General features: G+C 39.3%; 1 protein-coding gene across 2 annotated transcripts in view; it reads left to right on the top strand.

The window, feature by feature from the left end:
• Positions 1 to 17,784, top strand: part of CFAP61 (cilia and flagella associated protein 61) — a 193,042-nt gene that overhangs the window by 10,643 nt on the left and 164,615 nt on the right. For both annotated transcript variants that reach the window (XM_050951285.1, XM_050951286.1), the window contains exons 7-8: positions 10,860 to 10,992; positions 13,957 to 14,110. In XM_050951285.1, the coding sequence (XP_050807242.1) occupies positions 10,860 to 10,992; positions 13,957 to 14,110 (287 nt within the window). The remainder of the gene's footprint in view (positions 1 to 10,859; positions 10,993 to 13,956; positions 14,111 to 17,784) is intronic.

The raw sequence follows: 17,784 nt of genomic DNA, 5'->3' as shown, positions 1-17,784 counted from the left end.
ATGTAGATTGTGACCAGTTTGGGGCAGGAACTGTAGTTTGTACAGTGCCTTCCACAGTGGAGCCCAGAACTTGGGTTGGGCTTTTAGGTACTAATGTAATAATAATAATAATAATAATTAATAACAACAACAACAAATAGTTAAATAATTAAATAGTGCAGAATCCAGCTGTGTGGCTATCTGCTTCTCAGTCCTCCAGCTCATTGGAAGTACAGCATTTCTGTCACATTTAAGCCTTAGGTGATCAAAGATATCCCTGCAAAATTCATCCCTAGTTCTTTGCTCTCTGTTTTATTATTCTCTATAACATTTTCAGTACAGTCTAGGTCCCTATAACCAAGAGGTGTTATTCACAAAGTACCTGCGCATGTTTTCTCCTCTCAGGAAAGGTATTCCATTGCAATTCCTTTTTTAAAGAAAAAAAAATCAGTTTCTTTTAACTAGGAAGTTGGGAGGAATATGTTTCTTAAATCATTCTGTGTGTTTATGTAATGTGAAATGCTGCTCCAGGATGTTCTTTACAGGTTTGAAACCTACTCTTTTCTCCAAAAAGTATCAACCACAGTAAGGCCTCAAATGCGAAATCACTTAACACATATTTCAACATGCCAGCGTTGGTGTGCAGACTGGTTTTCACTTCTCTTTGAGTCCACATTCAATCTTTTTTTTATATTTTATACTCTTCACTATCAATCAGTCGTGTGTGAAGGGACCTTAGTGTTGAAGTAATAGCGCAAGGTAAACTCACTCCTGGGCCTTCAAAGGCATCCATGCCCTTTGATTCTGTCCATCATGTTTGTCTTTTATTAATCTGAAGTACATTTTTACTTTTGGGGGCTGTCAAACAATGCAGTTTGGGAAATAACATTTTTTACATGATTGAAAATATTTTGAAAGCCATTCCAGTATTATACTGAAGGGATCTCATCTTGCCTGAGTTTTTGTAATACATATAGGGTAATAATGGAATGGTTAGCTTTAATGAAAAGCAGGGTAGAAAACTAACCAACCGTTTACTCCTTTTAAATAATGTAACTACTTGTGCTGTAAAATGCATAGTTTAGTATAGTTTGTCATAGATTCTTCTAGTAAGCTAAATTATGTTTACTACTGATGCTTTTCCTTCCCTTTTCCTCTGTATTGCCTTTATACTTCACTAGAATCCGTAGTGACATTCAGTGGAAACTCTTTAGAGACTTATCCATGAAAGGGTTTTGACGCAATCCCCAGCCACCTGCCTAGCAACACGTTCTGGGTCAATGATACGAGATTAGAGTAATCTCTGTTCCCTCACCCCCTTGCCCACAGGAAAAAATATGCTGTAAATTGATCCTTTACTTAACCCCTGTATATTGAAGTTATTCTTTATCTGACCTTTAAAATGTGAAATAAAGCTGTAGCATCCTAGAACACAAGCCAGTGAGCTTTCATATTGAAGTCCCTTGCCTGTACCTTACCATTCGATCTAATTATCATTGTTTGTGCTTCTCTTTGCTTTACAGCTGTGTACAATAGATCACAAATCTGCCTTTACAGTGGTGTGTGTTTGTTCCAATCTGGGAAGACAGTAGAATAGTATCCATATGTGTGAAAAGCCACTGCCTCTTATCAAATAAAAAAGGCAGGGGGGTGGTTTGTAGACATAACCATTGTGGTTCCCCTCCTGCAACACGTAGCATGTGGGGAGGCTGTTGCACTCACGGGGAGCCCCACTGACCTCAGTGAAGCTTTGCATGCATGCTGAAGTTATCTCATGCTACAGGCTTGCAGGATCAGGGCCCAGATCCTGAAATGTGATCTTTGGCAACCTCACGTTTTAGGAGGGAGTGTAATTTCAGTATTGCACTGCTTTAAAAGGGCCAGTGGCAGCAGTGTAATGAAATGTCATAGTGGTAAATATATAGGGTTAACACTAAAGTTTAACTGAAAAAAATTGTATTTCTTATCACTTTCTACCTTTCACTGGTTGGCACAATAAAACAGCTAGTTTTAATTATAGTACAACCTGATGGATGTGAACAGAAAGTCTAGTTTTGATTATCTGAAATTTCATAGTAAACACACTATATAAAATTCAGGTAAAGTAATGAAAACATGGTAATAGACCCCACTAGAGGAGTCTAACCATGAAATCTTCTCTGAGAAGAATGGAGAGACCACCATTTTTGAGTGTGAATTATGACGTGTAGATTGTTAGTGTAGCAGGGTGGTTACCTGCTCCTGCGCTGAGCGGTTTAAGAAGTGGCCTGGGAGGGCTTGAAAGCTGTAGCTCTAAAAGCTGGGCAGACTGGGGAAGCAGCCGCAGCTGGGCCACACCCTAATCAGGCCACAACTGGCCTGTATAAAAAGGCTAGGGAAACCACGAGCATATAGTCTCCCTCTGCCTGTAGAGGGAGAAGGGCCTGGCTGCAGGGAGCTAGACACAGGATGCCTGAGTGGAGCAGGGCTGGGGAAAGGCAGAGGAGCTGGGGAGCTCCTGCCTGGAAAGCCCCAGGCTGCGGCCTAGCACAAGGCCAAGAGGTACTGGGGGGTTGCAGGGGGCAGCCCCAGGGGTAGGCAAAGGCAGCAGGTCTAACCCCCTTTGCCTATGATGAGGGGCTGATACTGCAGTCTGCCCCCAGTGAATGGGGGCTAGATGGAGACTGAGCAGTAGTCAAAACTGAGGCAAAGCAGGGATAGTGGGTTGGGGGTTCCCCAGGGAAGGGAGACCCAGATCTGTGGGGTACTGCCAGGGGGCAGCACCCCAGTTAAAGGGGCACTGGAGTCCAGGGAGGGACGTGGGGGCCAGAGGACAGGTGGATCACCGGCCTGCAGACTGCGCTCCTGCCTAGAAAAAGAGCTAATTCCCAGTAGTCACCAGCAGGAGGCGCCACAGGGATGAGTCCGCATGTCTACAATTAGTTTTAGCCAGGGTCTGCTGTACTAATGGAGTCATTTTAGGTAGATGTTTCAGGTGGATAACTAGAGTCAAAATTTATAGTGTGTTATATTTACCCATAGTTCCTTCTTGCTTATATAAGCCCATTTAAATTAGGTTTCCACCTATCCAAAAACTGCAGTAAGGGATGGAAGTGGGATGTGGGGTGGGAAATTTTTGTCACTGATGGCAGTTTGTGCTCCCAGTTTGGAGTGGGCAGCTGCAGAATCCACCTGTACAGGGTCCCCAAGATTGTCATCCAAACTTTAAAATCACGTGAAAGAATCCAGTCACTACTAGCAGAAAAGGAACGAAATCTCTAAAACTATTATGCAGACTGAAAGAGTCTGACTGCCACTGGACCTCCCGCAAGCTTCCCTGCTTGGGTGTCTTTACACACTGATGGAGACAAGATGGCATGCAGGCACCCACCCTTTCTGCTACAAAAATTGATATGAATGAGTTACTAAGAGAGATCAAGTATCAGAGGGGTAGCTGTGTTAGTCTGGATCTGTAAAAGCAGCAAAGAATCCTGTGGCACCTTATAGACTAACAGACGTTTTGGAGCATGAGCTTTTGTGGGTGAATACCCACTTCTTCAGATGCATGTGGTGGAAATTTCCAGGGGCAGTATATATATGCTAGCAAGCAAGCTAGAGATAACGAGGTCAGTTCAATCAGGGAGGATGAGGCCCTGTTCTAGCAGTTGAGGTGTGAAAACCAAGAGAGGAGAAACTGGTTCTGTAGTTGGCAAGCCATTCACAGTCTTTGTTCAATCCTGAGCTGATGGTGTCAAATTTGCAGATGAACTGAAGCTCAGCAGTTTCTCTTTGAAACAGGATTCTTTGCTGCTTTTAAGAGAGATCAAGGCATGCATAGCTGATATTCACTCCAAACTACTAGGTATTAAAAACAAAACATTAGTAAATCTAATGTAATAGAGACTGCAGAGGAGACACTGAATCTGCAGACTAGAATCAAGCAAATGGAGAGAGAGGAACAAGGTGGGATCTTTAAAACTAATGGTGCTGAGAATGTCCCTTCTTTTATCAATGTAAGAATAAAAGGAACCATTGATGACTGGGAGAAGGGTAGTCTTACTCTAAGGGTCATATTCACTCCTATGTATAAGTTCGGCACAAATCATCTATGCACCACTTAAGCCACGCTTAAACCCAATGTTCCGTTCTGCCATTCTACCAATATTTACAAATTTGGCCACAGTATTTGTCATAAAATTAATAAACAAAACTGTTGGGACATTTACATCCACTTTAAGGCCTCTTTAAACTGCCGGAGTGGTCTAAATGGGAATCAGGTCCTATATTTATTTGTTTTTTAATCACTGGCTGCAGGAAAATTTGGTTTCATTTTACGTACTTGATCAATAGGAACATAAAGGATGTTATGTTATGTTAGTTTTCAGAAAAGTTGGAGAAAGGAGTTAACAGAAAAATAACCATATGTAGTATATACTATTTTAAAGGAAAATTAATTTTAGATATTGTTTCAATGGCACCTTATTCCAGAAAAGCTTAACAAAAATTATAAAGCAACTGGTGACTAATGGTGATGACGATGTGGGAATATTGGAAGCTTTACTCCTATCTAGTGAGACTGCTCAAAGGTAGAGTATTATTGGGGTGTGATTACTAGTCAAATTGGGTCAACAGCTGTATGTGGTCTGTTTTAAGGGACCACTAGTAATCCTTTTAGGTCTCACAATTAATATCATGGCCTTCAGTTAGCATAATTCTTTAAGAATAACCAGGGATTGGAAAAAGAATATTCTCTTTTGTTAATATTTTGATTCATTAGAGTTTTAGACATAGTGGAAATGGATGTGTCAAATTAAAACACAATAAAGGAGACAAAAAACTAACAAATACCTAGCTTCCCACCTTCTTCTATTGGATTTTCATACCAGAAACAACCACTCGCTGTAAAACTGACACAGTTAGACACTCTGGGTTTTAAATGAGAGGTTGATTGTGAAAATTTCCAGTGGAGAGGGCCCTCAACAATAGCAAGAAATACAGATATGTGCAACTGCCCTTCCTGGGGAAAAAAAATAGACTTAAGACTGGTTTTATTATACATTAGTGCAGAACCTAGCAAATTAGGGCCTTGACATAGCAGACTCATAGACTCTAGGACTGGAAGGGACCTCGAGAGGTCATCGAGTCCAGTCCCCTGCCCTCATGGCAGGACCAAATACTGTCTAGACCATCCCTAATAGACATTTATCTAATCTACTCTTAAATACCTCCAGAGATGGAGATTCCACAACTTCCCTAGGCAATCTATTCCAGTGTTTAACTACCCTGACAGTTAGGAACTTTTTCCTAATGTCCAACCTAAATCTCCCTTGCTGCAGTTTAAGCCCATTGCTTCTTGTTCTATCATTGGAGGCTAAGGTGAACAAGTTTTCTCCCTCCTCCTGATGACACCCTTTTAGATACCTGAAAATTGCTATCATGTCCCCTCTCAGTCTTCTCTTTTCCAAACTAAACAAACCCAATTCCTTCAGCCTTCCTTCATAGGTCATGTTCTCAAGACCTTTAATCATTCTTGTTGCTCTTCTCTGGACCCTCTCCAATTTCTCCACATCTTTCTTGAAATGCGGTGCCCAGAACTGGACACAATACTCCAGTTGAGGCCTAACCAGCGCAGAGTAAAGCGGAAGAATGACTTCTCGTGTCTTGTTTACAACACACCTGTTAATGCATCCCAGAATCACGTTTGCTTTTTTTTGCAACAGTATCACACTGTTGACTCATATTAAGCTTGTGGTCTACTATGACCCCTAGATCTCTTTCTGCCATACTCCTTCCTAGACAGTCTCTTCCCATTCTGTATGTGTGAAACTGATTGTTCCTTCCTAAGTGGAGCACTTTGCATTTGTCTTTATTGAACTTCATCCTGTTTACCTCAGACCATTTCTCCAATTTGTCCAGATCATTTTGAATTTTGACCCTGTCCTCCAAAGCAGTTGCAATCCCTCCCAGTTTGGTATTGTCTGCAAGCTTTAATAAGCGTACTTTCTATGCCAACATCTAAATCGTTGATGAAGATATTGAACAGAGCCGGTCCCAAAACAGACCCTGGCGGAACCCCACTTGTTATGCCTTTCCAGCAGGATTGGGAGCCATTAATAACTACTCTCCGAGTACGGTCTTCTAGCCAGTTATGCACCCACCTTATAGTAGCCCCATCTAAATTGTATTTGCCTAGTTTATCGATAAGGATATCATGCGAGACCGTATCAAATGCCTTACTAAAGTCTAGATATATCACATCCACCGCTTCTCCCTTATCCACAAGGCTCGTTATCCTATCAAAGAATGCTATCAGATTAGTTTGACACGATTTGTTCTTTACAAATCCATGCTGGCTATTCCCTATCACCTTACCACCTTCCAAGTGTTTGCAGATGATTTCTTTAATTACCTGCTCCATTATCTTCCCTGGCACAGAAGTTAAACTAACTGGTCTGTAGTTTCCTGGGTTGTTTTTATTTCCCTTTTTATAGATGGGCACTATATTTGCCCCCTTCCAGTCTTCTGGAATCTCCCTCGTTCCCATGATTTCCCAAAGATAATAGCTAGAGGCTCAGATACCTCCTCTATTAACTCCTTGAGTATTCTAGGATGCATTTCATCAGGCCCTGGTGACTTGCAGGCATCTAACTTTTCTAAGTGATTTTTTACTTGCTCTTTTTTTATTTTATCTTCTAAACCTACCCTCTTCCTGTAAGCATTCACTATACTAGACATCCTTCAGACTTCTCAGTGAAGACCGAAACAAAGAAGTCATTAAGCATCTCTGCCATTTCCAAGTCTCCCGTTACTGTTTCCCCCTCCTCACTGAGCAGTGGGCCTACCCTGTCCTTGGTCTTCCTCTTGCTTCTAATGTATTGATAAAAAGTCTTCTCGTTTCTCTTTATTCCCATAGCTAGTTTGAGCTCATTTTGTGCCTTTGCCTTTCTAATCTTGCCTCTGCATTCCTGTGTTATTTGCCTATATTCGTCCTTTGTGATCTGACCTAGTTTCCATTTTTTATATGACGCCTTTTTATTTTGTAGGTCATGCAAGATCTCGTGGTTAAGCCAAGGTGGTCTTTTGCCACATTTTCTATCTTTCCTAACCATCCGAATAACTAAAAGAATAGCTTGCTTTTGGGCTCTTAATAGTGTCCCTTTGAAAAACTGCCAACTCTCCTCAGTTGTTTTTCCCCTCAGTCTTGATTCCCATGGGACCTTACCTATCAGCTCTCTGAGCTTACCAAAATCCGCCTTCCTGAAATCCATTGTCTCTATTTTGCTGTACTCCCTTCTACCCTTCCTTAGAATTGCAAACTCTATGATTTCATGATCACTTTCACCCAAGCTTCCTTCTACTTTCAAATTCTCAACAAGTTCCTCCCTATTTGTTAAAATCAAGTCTAGAACAGCTTCCCCCCTAGTAGCTTTTTCAACTTTCTGAAATAAAAAGTTGTCTGCAATGCAGTCCAGGAACTTATTGGAGAGTCTGTGCCCCGCGGTGTTATTTTCCCAACATATATCTGGATAGTTGAAGTCCCCCATCACCACCAAATCTTGGGCTTTGGATGATTTTGTTAGTTGTTTGAAAAAAGCCTCATCCACCTCTTCCACCTGATTAGGTGGCCTGTAGTAGATTCCCAGCACGACATCACCCGTGGTTTTTACCCCTTTTAGCCTAACCCAGAGACTCTCAACACTTCCATCTCCACCTCAGTCCAAGTGTGTACATTTTTAATATATAAGGCAACACCTCCTCCCTTTTTCCCCTGTCTATCCTTCCTGAGCAAACTATACCCATCCACACCAACATTCCAGTCGTGTGTATTATCCCACCAAGTTTCAGGATAATGCCAACAATGTCATAGTTGTATTTATTTATTAGCACTTCCAGACTTCTGGGAGCTACCAGAGTATAAATGTTAAGTAATCATAATTCCTGGATTAAAAACAAAACACTACACAATAAACAAAAAGAAATGTAAAAGTAACTAAGGCTTAACTTTACAACCCTTTATAATGGAAAGTATTGCATTGATTCATCTATTGTGGGAACACTGTAAGAATGTCTTATTTTTATTTTGTAAATCATTTTGAAAAAAGTTATTCTTTTAATGGCAGGAAGGTGCCAATTTTGATCACTGATTCTGTTTTGTGATCTCTGTTTATAAAGGAAACAAAAACTTGAAGAAAAGGGAAGCTACTATAGTATATCAGGCAACCTTGTAATCTCTGACGTATAGATTGGTAGGAGTACAGCATGTAATGACGTTTTCTAGTGGTTTTCAGAGGCTGTTTAATAAAAGGATTGCACCCAATTAATGAAGGAAATTGCTGAACTAACAACTAAGAGATTTAAGACCATTAATCTTCTGAGGGATGTGAAAGTTACATGGCCCTAGCCTTATAAAAAATTTCCTGAGTAATTAATTTACGATGTTACAGAACATTTTCAAATGTGCTGCAGCACTGAGAGAGTGCTTGGATGAATAATTTATAAGAAATGTGTTAGTTGACCACTAGAGGGCACTAGAGACCTTGCAACGAAATAACCGCTGACATTGCTTTTGAGTGGCAATACATGTTCCAGTTTTGTTTTTATTATCTGAATTGAGCCAACAGAGGGGCCTAATTGTAGCCGCCCCAGCCCTTTATTACTTCATATCTGTATAATACTTGATAGGTTGACATGCTGACAGTGTGATAAAGATTATGACTGTACCGCCTGTGGGTGTAGTGTGCCCACTCTTTGCCAAAAATGTTAACAGTCTTGGGTTACTTTGGGATCTCCAGCTCCTTTTAGATTTAAGGGTAGCAATAGTGGTTCATTCTACTTTTTAAAATCTGTGGTTAGCGAAGAAGTTGTTAGATATTGCTAGTTGTCATGCTCTAGTTATCTGCAGTGCACTATACTTCCAAGGTACCTTTAAAGATGGCCTATAAGTTTTAACAAGTGAAGAATGGGCTGTCCCACTTGTTTTAGTGCAGTGGGTGTGTGGGGGGAACATATCACCCATGTGCTCAGTGAACTGCCCTGGATGCCCATCTTCTCTTGGGGCAATTCACCATGTTGGCTCAAATGTCTAAAGCTTGCCTGAGTTTGCTTCCTGGCCCTTTAGGGACCATCTCTCTCCCTGTGCATTCTGTGACAGCTGAGATTAGCTGATGCACATTTTAGAGAAGTCCAGTCATGGAGACTTGGAGGCTGGGTGTTTTTAGTAGGGGGTCGCTAGGTGTAGAACTCATTCATTCTTGTGGTCCATCACAACCTGAGGGGACAGTGCAAGATGCATCATTTGGTAAAGCATGGATTTGTTGGACCACTGCTGAAATGACTGGTTTGGGTAGTACAGGATTGGGACAGTTTATCATGTTTATTATGGATAGTTTAACGTTAGATAGATACCTCTACCCCAATATAACACCACCCAATATAACACGAATTCGGATATAATGTGGTAAAGCAGCACTCCGTGGGGGCGGGGCTGTGTGCTCCGGCAGACCAAATCAGGTTCGATATAACACAGTTTCACCTATAACACAGTAAGATTTTTTGGCTCCCGAGGACAGCGTTCTATCAGGGTAGAGGTGTATTTATTTTGTGACAGGACCATGGTGATAGGCAACCAGCAGAGCGCCCCCTGCGCCATGCCGCCCCAAGCACGCGCTTGGCGTGCTGGGGCCTGGAGCTGGCCCTGAGAGCTATGTGTTGTTTTTTTGCAGCTGAGCGTTTTAGATGAGCTATTTGAGTGTGTAGGCTTGCTTTGTAAATTAGCAATCACTGCCAGCAATTCAGCAGTACATTAAAAGGACAAGTTTTTATTTCTCATCTTCAGGTAAGAGCCTAAGCAAAAGCATCCTCCTACCTCAATCATTATCCTATTTTTTATTTGTTTTTGTCATGGTAGTAATTATAGACCACTGACAAATACATGATGATAAACATGACAAGACTACTGCTTTGTTAATGGTATTTGTTTAATTTCTATGTTACTGTCATGGGCCAGTATACTCCCCTCTGTTGCTTAGCAAAATCAGAGCATTTGTGGTAAATGCCATTGGATGCGCTGCAGGGAAGAAGGTTATTCAATATGTTCATGCCCCATCTCAGAGTCAGTGGCAGCCCCTTTATAACAGCAGTGTGGAATTTCTGTTTCATGTCATTCAAGGATGTGGGTGGGTGGAATCGGGGAACAGTCACACTGTATAGTGTAAATGGCGCTTTATAAAATGTAGTATACATTATTTCTGGCCTGAGCAGCAGTAACTTATCCTGTTATCAGAGGAGTCCTTTGCATTTGCCAATGGAAGCATCACAGAAAAGAGTCTGCTATATTGCCGATAATGGAATAGTGGGGCTGGGTAGTTCACAGAGGTGTAATAACTAAGCCTGGCTGTTTGAAGATGCCTGGGGTTGAGTTTCCTTATGGATCCTTGGTTTCTGCTTCAGCAGGGGCCACACCTCCAGTAAGGAAAGAGGTGGTCGATGTTTACAGTCATGGCTTGAACTACATTCATAAGATCTCTTGTTTAAAGTGTTGTAAAGAGTGTCTGTGCTGTAAGAAATAAAAGCTGCCCGAATTTCCCTTTTCAGTTATCTCTGGTGTGCCCAGCAAGACATCTGTTCGTTTATTCTCTGTCCTTCTCTGTAGTGCATCACAATAAATTCATGAAGAGATTTTAAAAATATTTGACAATATAACACTGAAAGTATCAGTCGTTTTTGGTTTACAGCATTCTAAAAATGACAGTGTAATTGAAATCAAATTAATGGTTGACTTTGTGTAGAAGTTATCATTTGCCTGCACTCTGAAAAACAAATTAGGGAGTGAAGGATCAGTATTCTAGTACTAGAAAGTTTTAAGACATAACTGACTCTAAAAGAGAACATCTGTTTTACAGGGTGGAAGACCATGATGATCTCATGCCTATCTTCATGAACCAGAATGAAATTCTGAGAGAAACCTATGGAGAGTACTTCCTTGCAGAACTGATAGACGCTCAAGATGAAAAAAACCATGCTGTTGTTTGTGAGGTAGGTCCTTGACATGCGGTAGGCTTGGGTATCCCTAATGTTCATTATGCTGTCTTTATTAACAGCTGTTGCACTGGCTTCTTGAATAAAAAAAGAACTAAGTAGGACTAACTATGCCTTAGAAAGCAAAAATTGTAATTTTGATTGCCATTCGACGCTATCCATTCTCCTAGTAAGCTTTCAGTTCTTTCAGGAAAATGATTGCCTTTTTACAGTGGGTATCTTCTTTAAGGATGGAACATGACAAGTGAATCAGTAATAAATGGTAACAATACTTGGCATTTCTAAAATGCCTTTCCATCAGAAGATCCCCAGTTGCTTTACAAATCTCATTTGTACCTCACAATATTCTTAAGAGGATGGCAGGGTCACCCATTCTACAGATTAGGAAATTGAGAACAAGGAAATTAAGAGCCCATTTCTGTGGGATTCTGATGGTCTGTGAGGATCCATATGACTTTAACTCATGTTGACCTCATTATGCTTTGAGGCTGCTCAGTACTTCACAGCAAGTGCTCACCCCTTTGCAGACTTGGGCCTTAAGTGACAACAAGATCATAATTGTATGTCACATGAGAACTTCTTTCAGAAAAGAATGGAAATGTATTAATTTACTCTTGACTGAGAGCTCAACCTTGACCAGCTCTTCTGTGGGGTCAGTCAGGAGCATCCCTGCCCTTGTGTAGCTAATAAAAGAACTATCCAGAAGAGCAGCCCCTCTGGTCAAGGAAATGTTGAGATTACTGCTGAGATGTTTCCATCAGGAAGAACTCATTGAAAAGGGGTGGGGAGTCATGGTTCTGCCCCTCCCATGCAGAGGCCAGCAGAGGTGGCTGGACATACCGTGAGCAGTATGTTACACCCTTTAATGGGCTGCAGTGGTTTGTATTCACCCTAGCACAACTAGAATGTGCAGGCAGGCACTGCCTTTCAGTGCTCCCCCTGGGGCCGCCTGTATGCTTCTGAAGCTGTGCCTCCAATGGAGGATTGTGGCTAAATGCCACCGTCTAACCCAGCATGATTAGTTTGTATATTTTGGTTCTCATCGTGATATAAATGAAGCTACAATGTAGACAATTCGGTAGATTTTTCTGAGATAATTGGAAGAGGTGATCTTAAATCAGTTATTGTTATTTTAGGCACTTTGCATTATAAATAACCAAATTACATCCACTAGCAACATTAATACTGCATGTGATGACTGGTAACCAAGGATACATAGTAAAAAATATCTCCAAAAGGTAGAATCATAGATGCTAGAAATGGGCAAGATGAGTGAAATATTGTAGTTTGTTTCCATCTCCTGATCCATGCAGGAAAATGTATGCTATCTCCAAAAATCAGGAATTAGTTCCTTAATTAAAAGAGAAATGAGAGTGGCCAGCATGAAACAGATTTTTAAAACACTGATATTTTACATTGTCTCAGGGGCATGTATTTCTAAAAGAGCATTCTGTTTTACGATATGTAATTGCCATATTTTGTAATTCTGTGAAGTATTGTAGGCAGATAGGAGCTATAACCTCCTTTAACTCCAGAAATCTGCTTCCTTTAGCAAAACAGTTAAAAAAAAATCCTTAAAATGTAATCACTGCAGTTTGAAACCAAGTAATAAACAATAAGCCATTAGTGTAATAACACATTACAAACAGCTATCTTATAAATAATATATTTCTATCATACATTTATGGCTCAATATGAAACTGCAAAAGGTGCTTCAGGCCTTCATAGTGTAGACTCACCAATGCTGCTGCAGATTGGAAAGACACCTCCGTGTGAACCAGATAGATGCCAATTTTCCCTGCAGAGAATGAAGCTGGCAACCTCTTTTTGCACATATGGTAGATGGATTGGTTAATCAGCCTCTGCTGAGCCTTGGGCCTAAAATTACATAGCAGCCAGACAACTGCAGAGATGCATCTTTTGTTCAGCTACGCAAACAAGACAAACAAACAATCACTTGTTGTTTGGGGGAAAAAAATAAACTTTTTTTTTATTTTTACTAAAGTGTTGGTGGCTTGATAAGACAGCTGGACAAATCCAGCATTTTATCGCAAGATTTTATTAAGTATAGAAGGAAAAAATATATATAGTGGTTATTTGTTTTATCAATAGGTTGCATATAATACTAAAAATTAAGTTGCTATCTTCTACCTGCCTTGTTTTAGTGAAAAATCAATTATGATTCTTATTGTCAGTGTCTGTTTCTTGCTTAATATTGTAACTTGCAGGAAAGTTCTAGTTCCATGCATTAAACCAATGTCACCTGCTATTTCATCAATGCAAGGTCCTTATCGCTGTCATATCTGCCTGTGCATCTATTAAGGCATTTGTTGCTTGATATGTCCTGAACTTTAAATTATCTAGTGCTTATAATTACTATGCTTCCTGTCCCTGAATTAAACCATGTCACAGGGAAATAAAATATTTTCTTCCAGTTAAGAGCACAAAGAAATTTGTACACTAGTGTTTAGTAATTAGGCAACCATTGTATTTAGCTAGATCCAGATTTTACTTAAAAATGGTTTAGATTAAGCAAGAATCTTTTCTGAAATGTATAACTACAAAGCGCCATCTTTAGCTATGTTTTGTATCTCAATAATTATTTATAAATGGTACATGGAAAAACACAAAAACCCTTACAGACCATAGCTAACAATATTTTTTTTTTATTCTTCCCTTGTGCATATTGAAGTCAAGATTATTACATTTTCTTGTACCTTCCTCTGAAGAATCTAGTATTAGATACTGTCAAAGACTGGATATTGAGCAAGTCGGACCTTCGGGCTGATCCAGTCTGGCTATTCCTATTTAAATCTTTCAGACCCTGGTACAAAGTAGCTTTGTTAAGGTGGGATTTAAGATAAAAAGTATGAAATATATTGGCCTTTTCTTGTGCCCCAAATTCATGTCTTTATATAGACTTGCAGCTTTTAAGAGTGTGATCATGTTTTGATATTTCAGGATGATGGCACAGCAGTAGGTTTCATGAGTGTGTGCTCTGAAGTGAATATACAATTACTTCATGACTGTTTTGACCTGGGGCCTTTCCATGGTCTCTGCAAACCACATCCTGATGATATTCTCAAACTACCACAGGAGCCAAGTATTGAAACAGGTAAAAACAGGGTAAAAGATATGGATTCAAAATCAGTTAGGCTACATTTATTTTTAACTTCCAAATACATTATTATTTCATAGAGTTGGAAGGAAACCTCTTGGAATGGTCTATCTCAACACTTTCTACATCAAGAAGAAAACACAAAATGACTGTCTGGCATGGAGATGGTTGCACGATGCACATTACTTGATGGGAGGGGACGGGTTAAGGAGGTTTGACAGCTGTTGTCTCTGGTTATTATATGCTGTCACTGTTGAGGAGATTGGAGGATCTTTCAGGATCAGTAGCATTATATAAACACAGTTCACATTTTGGAAAGTTAAAGCACTAGACAGGTCCACCAGATGTCATCTGCAACTGGGCTGTTAATTGAAAGTCTCATTTTGAAGCTGATTCTAATGTCTGAGAATAGTTAGGCAGCTGACTGGTGGTATCTCATTGTTTCCTTGTGCTCCTTCTCTCTGTCCTGTCTGCTTTTTCTGTCTATAGTCTTGTACCTAGTCGCTGACCTGAAGAGTTTATAATCAATCTCTTTGTTATATGTTTGTATAGTGTCTAGCACAATGGGGCCCTGCCTTTTAAGGGCTAACATAATACAAATCAATGATAATGCTAATAATAAAGTTGGTGCACGAATTGCAGAAAAGTTCTCTCAATGATGCACTGTCATCCTCTGGGCTCTTACTTAAGAAGCACTGAAGAGTTTTGTGTGTGTGGGGAGGGGGGGTTGCATAGGCAACTACATTTTGCTATTTGTTAATAATCAATAATAGAATAAGAATGAGCACTAATTAGAAGTTACCACAATTATCTGTTTCACTGAATGCTTCTAATGCCTTGTCTCAGACAGAAAAGAGAGTCACTGAGCAGCCTAAAACCAGTCACCCACCAATGTCCTAGAACTGTCAGCCTCAGGGAAGAGGATGGAGGAGAGAACCCACTCCTAGCTATCTTATCAACTTGCCTTTACCTCCCATGCAAAGAACCACCATGTTAATAAAGGAACTCAGTCATTTTATTCCATCTCACCTCCTTGCCCCTGGAGCTGCTGGAGTGTTACTGCAGACCTAGGTGAAGGACAGTGTTGGGCATACAAATAGGGCTGTGGGAGGAGGAAAAATCATTATTGCAAGTCCACTGTTTGTTGAGAAGCTCCAGCCTCTTGACTGTAGTGTGTGGGGGTCCCTTCTTTCCTAACCTTGGATGCTGGGTCAGCCTTCTTCAGGATCAGTTGGCCCGGTGCACAGTCAGCTGAATGGATCTTGTAAAGCCATGTAAATTAGGGTCAGGATTGGGTCTTTAAAAGGCCGGATGAATATTTACCAAAAGACACTAAATAACTTAATCTTCAAAACTTTAAGAAATACCTTTAAAACACTAAGCTGCACCAATAAATTCTTAGTAGGTATTGCATGTGTGCTTTAAAGAATTAGTCTATTGTATCTGGCCAAAGCGGCCAAGAGGAAAATGGTTCTTGTTTTTAAAATCAAAGTAAAAAAATTAAGCTAGCTTACATTTATTAATATAACATTTATTACCAAATTAGTTGATATATTAGCTGCTTGGAGGTTACAAAAATGTGTGTGCCTATATTTGTTGTCATTTTGCATGGCTTCTTTATTGAAAATTTGCACTTTATTTGGTAAATTTTTCCAAAAGCTGCACCTCAGTTGATTATTAAGAGCATTTCTTCCTATTGTTTGTTAGGTATTAGAGTTTAATGTCTATTAGCAGAAAGGTAGTGTTGTAAACAGTCTGTATAAAAACCACTTCTGCTCTCAGTTAATCAGGTTTCACTTATGTGGCATGTGTGATGTCATAAATCTTGTGGATCTCCAGTCATTCATAAAGAATGTCAGGAAAAACAGGTGACCCAAAAATTTTAATGTAAAAAACAGCACATTAAAACAAACAAACAAAAAACCTTTCAAGCTTTTTTTTTTTTTAAAGAAGTATTCAGGAAAAAAAGGCATACATCTAATTCCCCCCTCCTTTCTGTCATCTTTAAAAGTATATTTTTAAAAAAGTAATGTTATATGTTATAGCTTGATTATGGTAGAAAAAGAGTCAATTTATAACAATTGCATCTTGCTATTCCCTGGATGAGTCTTTGCAGAATCAGGGTTTACCTACAAGCCTGAAATCAATAGAATTACTCATGTGGCTAAAGTTAAGTGCATAGGTATATCTTGCAGGATCAGTACTTTTATTTTTGTGGGTACACCATTCGTGCACTGCTTTGAAAATATGGAACCAAATTATCTGCTGGTGTAAAGAGAATGAAGCTGAGTTAATTTATACCACCAGAAAATATGGGCCATTATATCTTTAATACATTCAAAGTCTGAATATTTAAAATGTAAGCTATGGTACAAGAAATGCTATGTTCATTATAAATAGCTATAATAATGATTTCCAAGCTGTTTAACTTGCTTTAGCCCTTGTGCATGGAGACCACAGGTGGTGGTTGTTTTTCCTTTCAAAATCTAATACTGGGCAATAAAAATGAAAGAGTATACAAAATCTATGTTTAACGTAATGTTGATATGCCACTTACATTTCATGATAATTATAGTAATTTGGCTGTTACTCTATATGGAGTCAGGAATTGGTTGCTAGAAAACACTATGATACAGTGGGAATGATTCAAGAGGTTTTCATCAGGCTTCTTATTGAACTGTCTTTTTGATCCTGCTGACTTTTACGTCTACCATCAACCTAACAAAGAGAATCCTTTTAATTTTCTTTTGGTTGAAGTCTTTCTTACTTCAGTTACAATTACAGTGGATAATGTTCTTCCAGATCACACATGTATGGTACATATACAAATAACAGTGATGCAACTATATTTGACTGTGTTGGATGGAGGAGCCATTAGAGGGTTGCATTTTTGTATAAAATCAGAAACATCAATATTTATGTGTAAACTGGAGGCGTGTATTAATGAGAAATACTATTGGATTCATTAGGATGACATTTGATCATTTCTATGAAGGTGCCCATCTGTGATACACCTAGAGAAACCACATATTATATATTGTATGTGCACTTTTGTTTGCCTGTACTTTGGATCAACATTTTTTCTTCTGACAGTGATTATAGCTTTTAAAAAAATATATCATTCTGAATTTATTTTAGGCCTTTGAACTCATTATTTAACAAATGAAATTGCCCGAGATTCTCCCAATAACTACTTACTTCAGAGAATCTAACTGTAAGTTAGTTAGGTTTCTCAACACAAAGCATGCAGAGAGTTTTTTGAAGCCCCCTCTGAGGGCTCAGAACTCTTCAAAATCGTAGGTTACTGTTTTGGCAAACTTTATCTTAAAATCTCAAAGAGTTTTTGTTAATTAAAGCTTCTCTTCAGATACTTCATTTTAAATATATAAAAAGATGAACTAGGAATATGTCTTCAGGATTTTGAAAGTGACTTTTGGGAATTTTGATAACTACCGGTAATTAACATATATGAAATGGCTTACATATAGGGATCCCAGATTTTATTGTTGTGGGGTTTTGGTGATTATTTAATTGATCTGGGTTTTTGTGGTGTTTTAATTTATTGATGCCATCAGTGTTTTTAACCGTTTCTCACTTAAATGAACTATAATCAGTTAATATTTGGTTCTACATATTGAATATACACTTGACTTCAGTAGGACTTCAAATTA

Source organism: Gopherus flavomarginatus, chromosome 4 (genome assembly GCF_025201925.1).
Source record: "Gopherus flavomarginatus isolate rGopFla2 chromosome 4, rGopFla2.mat.asm, whole genome shotgun sequence".
NCBI lineage: Eukaryota > Metazoa > Chordata > Testudines > Testudinidae > Gopherus > Gopherus flavomarginatus.
Note: the sequence above shows the minus strand (reverse complement) of the source record. Positions and strands in the feature narration are given on the sequence as shown.